This window comes from Callionymus lyra, chromosome 3, assembly GCF_982586985.1.
Source record: "Callionymus lyra chromosome 3, fCalLyr1.hap1.1, whole genome shotgun sequence".
NCBI lineage: Eukaryota > Metazoa > Chordata > Actinopteri > Syngnathiformes > Callionymidae > Callionymus > Callionymus lyra.
Window position 1 is genome coordinate 24,104,966 of NC_141820.1, and position 11,670 is coordinate 24,116,635.

Sequence of the window (11,670 nt, forward strand, 5' to 3'; positions counted from 1 at the left end):
CATGTGTGGACTGTGTGTGTGTGTGTGTGTGTGTGTGTGTGTGTGTGTGTGTGTGTGTGTGTGTGTGTGTGTGTGTGTGTGTGTGTGTGTGTGTGTGTGTGTGTGTGTGTGTGTGTGTGTGTGTGTGTGTGTGTGTGTGTGTGTGTGTGTGTGTGTGTGTGTGTGTGTGTGTGTGTGTGTGTGCGAGCGCCTATATCTCTGTGATTGCAGTGTGCATGTATTGATTTCCGTGCACTTGTGTAGGTGTGTAAGCAGAGTGTGTGTGTGTGTGTGTTAAACTCTCCTAGTGTTCACATGTTTGCTGGTTCGTCATATTCATTTAAGACAACAATTAATGGATTCCTTTTTGCTAATCTGAGAAAGACTGAGCTGATGTTGCATCCTCTACTCCCACAAAACACACACACACACACACACACACACACTTGCCATCATAGACTTTAGAATCCTCTGTTACCATGGTGACGGAATAGAGCACGCTGTTCTCTTCTGTTGCTTCGTCTCTCTCTCGTTCTCTCTCTCTCTCTCTCTCCCTCCCTCTCTCTCTATCTGTCTCTCTCTAGAGGCAAAGCAGCAGCAGGAAGCATTGAATTCATCTTCAGGTTCATACATCATTTTTTTTTACCTTCATCATCATCATCTTCGTCAGCCTCATCACCATTCTGAAGTCCCCTCTCACCCACACGTCTGTCTCCTCCTCAGGACCACTGCTGAGACGATTCACAGAGACGTGAGGAATCATCCTCTCGCTGAAGGACCGAAGACGAGGAAGATAAGAGACAGAGGGAGGAAGGCGAGGGAAAGTGAAGGAGAAGTGGTGGATGGAGGAAAGTCAGACGCTGCAGAGTGACCCTCGCTGACCACCGACACCAGCAGAGGAGATGGAGGCGAAGACCAGGAGTATGCCCTCAGGTAACACTCACAAAAAATCTGTCTGTGGATTGATGCGACACAAACAAGCTTGTATCCACCCAGACAAAACTCTCTCACACACACACACACACACAGGCGGACCGATGTGTCCAGAGGTCAGCCGCTATGGCAACAACTGAGCCTCGTCCTTGTCATCGACCAGACCAGATCCAAACTATCTGACTGGAAAACCATGTTTTTTTTTCCTGACGATTAAATACATTTTTAAACGGCCGCTGACAACAAATCCATTGCTCAGGGGCGTCTATGATTAAATCTTTTAGTTTTATTTCTTTGAGTTATAAACACTTTGTGGCAATATTTACCAGAAACCTGAAATACCTAAAATCTTCCAAAATCAATCGTTAGTTTTCATTGATAAAACAATTATTGATCCAACATTGTTAGTCTGAGCGTCTTTTTAATTTTAAATATGTTTTATTCCTAAATAAGATTGTGATTTGATTTTCTTTCAATGTTTGCTTTTTTCTTTTCTAACATTTCAATTTTTTTCAAGTTATTTATTTATTATTTATGTATTTATGTATTTATTTTATTACACATTTTCCCCTGTCAAAATACAAAATCGTCATTCTAAACTCAGATCAAACCTCTTCAAAACATTATCACAGAAAACAGCTACCTTAAGCAACTCCTGTGTAAACAGCACCAGCATACTGACATTATGTTAAATGCTTTATTTGTGAATTTTTCCAATGTTTCGTTGTCATGCCGTCAGTTCCTGGTAAATAGGAGACAGAAAATTGAAATCGTCATGATGAAAGACAGACGTGTGTTTTTGCCACAGAGACAGGAGGTTTTGTGAAGTGACTTCTATCATCAGAGCTGGACCACAAAGTTTATTCTCACATGTTTTGCTCTGGTTTAACGCGGAGCCAAGATAGTGTCAGAATCCAGACGACGATTGAGAAAAATTGCTTCACGCAACGTTCGTCTAGAAAGCTTCGCCTCCTGTTATTGTGTCAATGTAATAACCAACCGAGCAGACCTGAGAATCGGGATGCGTTCACACCTCCCCAACCAGACTTCTGATGTTCTCGCCACACATGACAAGATTCAGGAATGGTTGGATATAAAAGAAGGAGGAGATGTCTGGGTTTATCAGGTGAAGCATACGTGGGAGGTGAAGGGGAAAACGACTCACTCTCTCACAAAATTCTCAAAATATCAAAACAGCTCTACATCTCTTAATGAGTTCAAGAAGTATGTTCCAGAAGGAATATTTTGTCATTCATTACAGCACCAGTCAAATTTGTGTATTCAATTCAAATATCACCAGGTCATGCAAGCATGTTCACAGTAAGGAGCTCTGACACCAATCTCTTGGGTTCAAATACTTCACAGGATTATTTGTTTCTTCAAATTAAATACATCAATGACACATCAACATGTCTAGCTACAGGATACTGTATGTCAATGATGCCTTATTTTAAATCATGGGAAAACGGAACCAGTCTTGAACATTTTTCTTAATGTTAAAAAAATGCTAAACACAAACACATGTTCTTAAATAAATAGCTGCCTAATTTGTCGCAGTAACTGGGAAGTTTTTTGTTGTGATCATCCTCAAAAAGATGTCAAGGATAGTAGTCCTCACTTCTAAATAAAGTTCAAGAAGACTTCCACCTAACATTTACACCTTAATTTGGATTTCCACAATATTATTACCCTAGATATACCTTCATAATGCTACTAATGTTTGAGTATAAATATGTTTATTTATTCATTTTCTGCCATCTGACAGAATTGTTACGTAACTTGCTAGCACAACACACTCACTTGTATCACGGAAAATAATAAAAACCTACAGAACAACAACAACTATTGGATTCTCCACTTTTGTATTAATTCTTGAGCAAACAGATGACCTCCTTGGCAGTGGTAATAACAATACAAGTAGGACATTTTACCTGAAAGATGATGTCTTGCTAAGGGATGGAAAAGTCCTGAGCTTTAACTATATTATTATATTCACCAACCACTTATATTATTATAACTGTTGGTGCTTAGTATGTATGGAGTACAGATAACATCGGTCAGGTACGACCTTTAAAGGAGTAAACGGTGAGCAATAAAAAGTAATTTAAGTTTGTGTTTGGTAGAAACCCTCAGAGGAAGATAATTGACGGCTTGTGAATAAGTGCAATAAAAAATATAACAGCGAACAGCTCTGTGCTTCAGGAATAACTCAAAAGATTTGTTTTCTTCTTTAGACTCAAAACACACAAACCAGATCTGATCACTTCTCTGTTTAAGTCCAATCAACAGCTCAGATTCCTGGCAGTAGGCAAATATTCTTCAGACTTCCGGGTTTTATTAGTGAAAAAAGACCGTCAGAATATGATCCATCTGCTTGTAGCATGGGATGTGTTGCAGTTCTCCTTTAAAAGTGCGAAGCAGGAGTTCACAGGAGACACATTTTCTCCTGAGATGATTCCTCCGTGAATCAATTTGTTTCAATCAACACGGTCAGTGTCTCAACATACACAGTGAGTCCTTCACATCTTATGTTTCGCCCCTTTTACTGCTGGTCACACTTGTGGTGTTCGTCTTAGAAAATCAGCGACACACAACAATAAACACAGCCGGATGAGTTGAATATAACTGCTTCGTAATCACGGCAGCACAGCAGCGTTTGCAGAGTTCTGTACTGCCATCAGTCGTCACACAGATCTGCGTCACTGGACTAGCGAACAAACGGGATCCAACTTATGCATATTCTAGCAGAAAGGTTCAGGGTCAGAGTGGTCTTTTTTTTGGGGGTGGGGGGGTATTCGTGTTGCCATGGAAACACAGCAGATGTCCAGAGAACAATACAGCTTCTAACTCACTGTCTAAGATCAATTGACTGTAAATGATCGATTGTTGAAATCGATCCTCGCAGACTTCAAGTTAATATTCGTGGTTTTAATTGGTCTCCTGGAGCTTTTTCATCTTCATATCTCATCACTGTCTGCATTCCTGTCAACATCTGAGCGACCGAATTCTATTTCCTCCTCTTCGTCTTGATCGCCATGATTATATATTTTTTTATTTATTGATCTCCTCCTCAACATGATACGCTGTTCAACACCTCTTGTAATGGCTCTACTTTCTCCTGGGCAGAGATTAGTTTCCTTCCTCGACCGGCTCTGGTCTGGTGTGAGCGCGGCATCCAGGTGCTGCTGACCACCATGGGGGCGTTCGCAGCCTTCGCCCTGATGACCGTTGCGATCGGCACCGACTACTGGCTGTACGCCCGGGCCTTTATCTGCAACAGCACCGCCAACTCCACGCAGGAGGACAACAACAACAACAAGGACAAGAAAGATCCCGGGGCCCTCACCCACTCTGGACTGTGGAGGATCTGCTGTCTGGAAGGTAGCGCTGGTGGCTAGTGTGTGTCGGTGTGTATGCCTGTGTGTGTGTGTTGTTCATCAGGGTAATAAGATCAGACATAAGTAGGTGATTGCAACAAGAACATACAACATGTGTACACGTATAACACACCACAGCACACATGCATAAATATGGACGACCTGTACTGTATCCAACAGGCCCTGAAAATATTATGGGATGTATTTTAGAAAAAATCTTCTGTTGTAAAGATGCAAAACAAAAATGATTCACAAAATAAAATTGGTAGCAAAGCATGACTTGATTTTCTCACACAAGAACGTGAAACTTCTACACACACAAAGACTCCTCCTGATTGCTTCCGACAACATTGACATGTCACCAGATTTGAAAGCAGTGACAGATTTTTTTGAAGAGGAAAAACTTGTATTTCTCTTCCTAATTTCTGTTTCTGTCGTGACTCCATCTTATTTCATCCTCACTTTCTTTCTCCCAGGTTTGAAGCAAGGTGTTTGTTCCCAGATCAATCATTTCCCTGACGACGCCGACTATGATCAAGATGCTGCAGAGTATCTGCTGCGTAAGTTACACACACACACACACACACACACACACACACACACACACACACACACACACACACACACACACACACACACACACACACACATATATACACACACACACAGTGGAGAAATGAAGGACAGCAAAAGTCTCCTTGATTTTACATGTGCTCAGTGTACAAACACATCCATCCAAACACATTTCTTGCGCACACACTGAGGACAGAAGGGGGGAAGTGGGCGGACGTCAATGCTTGGATGTCAGATTTAAAGTGTTCTTGGAGTGTGTGTTTGTGTGGAGGAAAAAAAAAAAAAAAAAGGTCCAGGTGCATGAGGTGGTGAGTCTGGGGGTGTGCAGAAAGCTTTATTTTCCACTGAAGGATTGAAAGAACAACCTTCACTAATGGATTATTTTCAGCTGCAGGTTACACATCCTGCCTCCACTGAGATCTTTCTACCCAGAACCTTCTCACACTAGTTCCATCCATATCTTATATAAAGATATACATTTCTGTGGGGGAGAACAAGAGTTGTCTTCTTGAACTTCCATGTCTACCACTATTCAACATGGACGACTAAGAGCTTTTGTTTGTGTTCTCCACAGACACAATGCTTTTCTTATGCAGGGAATGTTGGAAAAAAAAACTTTTTAAACACTGGGCTGGAGTCTAAGCCAGTTTCTATTGGCGAGAGGCTGGTGACACCCTGGACAGGATGCAGATTCATTGAGTGCTGAACGAAGATTATAGCAGGCAGAGGCATTCTCTGACTTGACTGAGTGTCTTGAGGGCTACTTCGGGAAACTTTATGGAAAAATCCAGACAACAAGCTCTTTGACAAGCTTTTAAATCTCTGGGAACAAATACATTTTCAGTGGATCAGGGTTAAGCTTCTGGTCCCCCAGCAGAGCCAGAAAAGGGCCACTTCAAGGGATACAGGTTTGAGAGAGCTACTAGAAATGTTGCCTTTCCCAAAACTTCAGGAAAATCTACTTGCCACAGGGATCACACTTTTACACTCTACTGGTTCTATATTTCCGAATGCTAATTTATTTGGCTAAATAGCTCAGCACCCCGAGACAATGATGTTAAGAAATTGAACCTCGAACTTGGGGACAGTCCAACCGCTTGGTAAAAAAAACCGGCTATTTTAGATTTGCTACAAACACAAACTTTATTTTAATCTTTAAAATATAGAAATGTTGATCACAAGAGCGAAGATAAGGAGTCTCTGGAGTACAACATCAAAGACAACCAACCAATATTTAGTAGCTGTAATATATTTTAGGGAAGATGAAATCTGTGTATCTGTGACATTATCAACAAACATAATATATTTTTCTCAAATGAAGCAGCTCTGACTCAGGAATGTTATTTCAGGTGTGGTTCGAGCTTCCAGCATCTTCCCAATCCTCAGTGCAATCCTGCTCTTGCTTGGTGGGATTTGTGTTGCTTCAAGCGGCTTCTATAAGAGCAAACGAAACATCATTCTTGGTGGAGGGATTCTCTTCGTTGCTGCAGGTATGCATTACACATTCTTCAGGATTATACATAAAAAAAAGATGGATGTTCACACAAAATAAGAGTTTCTCTAATCCTTACATTGTGCTTTGTCAGGCCTTAGCAACATCATCGGAGTGATCGTGTACATCTCTGCAGCTCTGAGCGATATCTCGCCCAAAAAAGACGAGGATAAAAAATGGCACTACTCCTACGGCTGGTCTTTTTACTTTGGAGGTTTGTCTTTCATCTTGGCTGAGATGGTCGGCGTTCTTGCAGTCAACATCTACATCGAGAAGAACAAAGAGTTGCGTTGCCGGTCCCGCACCGACCTTTTCAAGAGCACTACTCACGCCATGCTGCGGCTCCCCAGCTACAGATTCAGGAGGCGCTCTCGTTCCAGCTCGCATTCCACCGACCCGCCTCATTCCCAAGAGACCTCACCGATCGGCGCCTCTAAGACCTTCAGCCTTCCGCCGTCCGCACCGCCTTTCTCCGTGGCCACCCTGCCCAACCCTCACCACACGAGTAGCGGAGGGAGTGGAGGTGCTGGAGACATCTCCATGTACACGCTGTCTAGGGACTCAAAGCTGGGCAGCCTCGGTGGTGGGGCCCCTCCTCTCTACGGAACCGTCGACCGCGCGACACTGTATCAGCTCCACAACTACTTCCCGAAAGATTCCAGCGGCAGCTCTGGAGGAGGCGCAGCAGGGATCGGGAGTGGTACCCTTCCTTCACACTCCAAGTCCAACCTGGCGGCAGCGGCGGCCGCCCAGAATGCCGCACCGTTGAATACATCATCAGCGGCCACAGCTCCGACCCAGCAAGCCCCGATATCCACAGCAACTATGGAGAGGGAGCGAGGAAATGTAGGAACCCTGGACCGGCTGACGGCAAAACGGGACAGGGATAGCAACTCGGATACCCTTAACAGGAAGACCACGCCGGTTTAGAACCTTACATATGGTAAAGGTATTGGACAAGGGGTCATATCTGTGTTTGATAGGAGGGCTGACATTTGAGTGGGAGATACATCAGCAGTATTCCTGACCCTAAGTCTGTCGTGACTAACTGCCATTATCGGAATCAGTCATTCCAACCTTGGAATCTTCTGCCTTTAGGTGTTAAAAGAGAATTCAAGCACGCTTTCGGTATTTAAAATTTTAGAGGAACATCTTTAATTAAACTTGAAAGATGGTGACAAAAACAACACAAATGGTGGAATTAGCTATGACCCTCGGACCTGAGCTTTTACCATTAATATTTTAAGACCGGCAAACAGACTATTCTCACTAAAATAAAGAATACACAAGACTTATCAAACTCAAAGCTTAGGGGGGGAAAAGTTGATACTTGATATACTTTGTGTCATAGTGTAGGTTTCTGGTTCATCCAGGTCATGGCTATCTGTGGTTCTCAAGTGAGTCATCTGGACTTTGTAGGAGGTGATCTCTAGAAACTGATGAAGCGCCTCAGGTGACATGTGTAACGTCTTCCTAGAACTCTAGACAGTTCAGTGACTTGCTTTTAAAACCACGGATGTCCTAGGAGTGTTTTCTTAAACAATGATGCTTCTTTTTGTTCGATTATTAGTTAAAACTCCCATATAATACTCACTGTAGTGGCTCTGATATTAAAGTTAGATCTCACCTGCCTCATTGTGATTGGGCAAAGGTCAAATGTTTAAGTCAAGTAGAACACATAAAGAATTTCATGATTGTAAGCAAGATGCGAATTCTTTTAAATATACATTTAAGTGACATTTTTCATAATGTCACTCTATGTGTTCCCTGATAGATCCTATTGTAACTCAAGGAAATCTAACCAGATGAACTGACGTTCATTATGTTGACGTACACATGAACGGGTTTATTCAATTTTTTACATTAATACCTACATGGGCAGATAAGACCCAAAAGAACAACCTAAATACCTGTCAAAATCTCTCAAAATACGTGAACATGAATCCAACTTGTTCAGTCTATACATCATGCAGGTTGACAGGTTGGCATGACTGATTATGACTTTATTAAGGCGACTTCAGGGCGGCTGCTGCTGGGACCTTCCACAAAGGGCTGCAAATATTGACAGGGTGGGGGTCCGTTTAGGTTACACTCAGGGGTTGGAGATCAAGATACGACCTGATCAATATCTTACCACAGTGGGGAAAAAAAACATTAGCCATCGTATCACACTAACCTCCTTACTTAAAAAAGCACATTGTGGATAGTGATTATTTATCTTGATAGTGTTTATAACAATCCAGTCGAGCGTGTTGTAGTTTTTGTTTTTTCCAACTGAATACGTTCCTGTTACGAATCTTAATATTAGATGTGAAGAACTTTAAAAAAGTGCTTACGTGTATTAAATGCTGTCTGATGGTGGCAAGTGAAAGGCAGTAGAACGAACAACTGCCGCATGTTTTTGGTTTATTTTTCCTCATTCAGCTCAACCTAGACAATGTTTTACAGACACCAGAACAACCTTTTTATCCAGCCCTGACACTCTATTCTAGACTTTACACAGTCATACTCATTAAAGGCTCAACCTTTTATTTTTTAAAGTGGTGTTTCCTAGTGTCTAGAGTTGTGTTACTGATATCTCGTAAATTCTTCTTTTAGTGTTTTCATTTTCTGCATGTAATTTTTTTGTGTAAAATGGAGTTATGTTTTTTCTTCTGGTCACTTTAAAAAGTCTCTCAGTACTTCATGTAAAAATAGTCTCTTACTATGAAGCAGTTTGCTGGTCACATGACACAGACTCTTCAGGTGAGTCAACGGACAAAGTAGTGTAGTGCACAACTCATTGTTAAAATGAGCCATTATAGACATCTACTACATGAGTCATGGTTGTTCAAAATTAAACAAATCATTACATGAAATGTGAAAAAAAAATAACAACCATGTCAAAATGTTAACTATTGTCACTTTAACTAAACTAATGTGTTCATTCCTTCTAAATAAACTGTTTTTACCCAGTTATCAGTTCAACACACAACACACTGATGCTCAGAGAAGTGTGTCCTGATGGAACTGTTATTGGTTAGAATGCGTTCCCTCTGAAAGTTATCCAAGCCACTTTTCTACCAGACTTGGAACAAGAGCGGCACAAAGCAGGGCCTTCCCAGTTTGCAAAAACTTCCCAAGAATTTTAAAACTTTCAAGAGAGCCGCTTGTTCTTGAAGCAACAGAAAGAGAAAAGTTGATGCTAGAGAGTTATTTTTAGGGTCAACATATGCTAGTAGTTTGACCACAACGTAGCGCGGTGAAATATAGACTAGAGCAGGCATACTCTGACACTACTTTGTCCCATTAACATGTTTTTTTTCTTCTACAGCATAGATTTGTTCAAGTGGCTCAAACAGTCTCAGTTTATATCAGAGCCTTATTCTTCCTAAATATATTCTGTTAGGTTTGTCCAGGAGTGGAGCTTTGGGAGTCAAATGACTGTACAGCCGTGCGAGAACACGCCATATCTTCATCACAAACTCAAAATGTACTATTTCCCAAGATTGTATTTCTATGAGTGTTTTAATGTCGCTGGTGATTCTATAAACTGCAGGGTATACATACTTTCTATGTTTCTATGAGGATTGTTAATGTATCAGGATGAACTTATTGAAATGGTTTTCTCTATCATTCCTAATCCACTACGATTGGCTTGAGCAGTAAAACACACACTGGAGGTTCTCCAGTAAAATTGCTGTTGAAGGGGGTGAATGGTAGTTAAAGAATTATTCACTTTTCTTGGTTTTCTGGTCAATGGGACGAATATGTAGAAATATAGATAGAAATATTGATGGCTGGCAGGTTCAACTGTGAATTTATTACCTAAATACCAAAGAGGTAGAGAAAGTGTAAATGTTTGTTAACGGTAGAGTTAAAATTGTAAAATTAAATGAACCTTTTTTATCTTTAATAAAATTGGGATGATTTTTTGCTGAAAATTAGACTATATTCCTCTTAAAACACAACAGCCTGGATGGTGGATGAGATGGAAAGACTTTTAGAAATCAAGATCTGTGACCAGAGTCTTCCTCAGATAGGTTGAGAAGAGTCGACTCCCAGAGACTTGGAGTAGAGCCTCCACTTTCTCTCCTGCAATATCTTTTCTCCTTATTACAAAACACTTATGGGCCTTTATAGTTTTTGCTCTTGGAAACATCTCCACGACTGCTTTTGTGCCTCAAATCCAATCGTTTGTGTGATTATTTCTGTTTCTTCTGTACTTCAACACAGATGTATATTACAGTTAAAAACTGCCCTTCTCCCCTAAACATGACCAACGTAGCCTAATAACTAGTGTTTTTTAAAGTTCTTATTGGTGTTCGACTGTGAGCTATTTTTAGAGTTTATATTTATCTATTTATTTTCGGTGCTGTATGTATCAATAACGTGTTACTGTTTTAGAGTATCTTGGATCTGTGAAGGCTTCACATTTGGCAGAACATCTGGGAAAGTGAGCTGTTTGTTGTCTGTTTCGATGTTTCTATGTGGTGAATTATTCAGTCTAGGGTTTTCAGGAGGACAGTTAACAAACTGGCAGAAAATGTGATTTTTGTACGCGTGAATATAATCAGACTGACTTTTCTTTGATATCTCCATATTGTGGTTACTTACTGTGAAGTCAGAGATGGCAAAATTTTTATTTTATTTTGCTGAAAACGTCTGGCTTGTGCCAGAGATTGGTTTGAAGGAGTTGAGCAGGAAGATTTGGGTGATGTGGAAGCAATACAAAACATTTTCCTGATGCTAACTGACAGCATAAAATATATATATATACATACATACATACATACATACATATATAAATATATATATAAAGTTATATTCAATAAAGTTCTATTTGAAATGTGTTGTGGTTCTTTGTCTCCTACTAACATTTTTAATCAATTTCTATGGGTACTTGTTTTTCTCTCTCAGGCAGAAGTCCTTCATTTAGGTAATAGTCTTACCTGGCATCCTTAACAATGTTAAATGAACAACACTAAGTCTGGTTCTGCTCAAGGTTTCTGCCTTCTAAACAGAGGTTTTTCTTCACCACTGCCATGCTGTGATTCACTCATTGTTTATTTGCGAGAATCAGTTTTTGTTTTCTACAATAAAGTCTTACTTAAACTGTAAAGTGTTTAGATAAAATTGAATTTAATTGAAAGTAGATTCATTGTAAGAAATAAATTGCATGCTTTATATAGTCAAAAACCTGTTTATATTTCTGCTAGTCCATGTTAACACTACGACATTTGAAATCCTTCTTTTAACATTGTCAGGCTCACAATTTAATCATTAATATTAAACTTTTTCACGTATATTTTCAAGCTCACAGACCTGACTCTCAAT

General features: G+C 40.4%; 1 protein-coding gene across 1 annotated transcript; it reads left to right on the forward strand.

Annotated features, from left to right (window-relative positions):
* Positions 1-511: 511 nt before the first annotated feature.
* On the forward strand, positions 512-11,182 carry LOC148083939 (voltage-dependent calcium channel gamma-4 subunit-like). The gene is made up of 6 exons (XM_087787192.1): positions 512-602; positions 703-912; positions 4,039-4,293; positions 4,766-4,849; positions 6,212-6,352; positions 6,449-11,182. The coding sequence occupies exons 2-6, from the start codon at positions 882-884 to the stop codon at positions 7,282-7,284; spliced, it is 1,347 nt and encodes a 448-aa protein (XP_087643318.1). The 5' UTR covers positions 512-602; positions 703-881; the 3' UTR covers positions 7,285-11,182.
* The last annotated feature ends 488 nt before the right edge of the window (positions 11,183-11,670 follow it).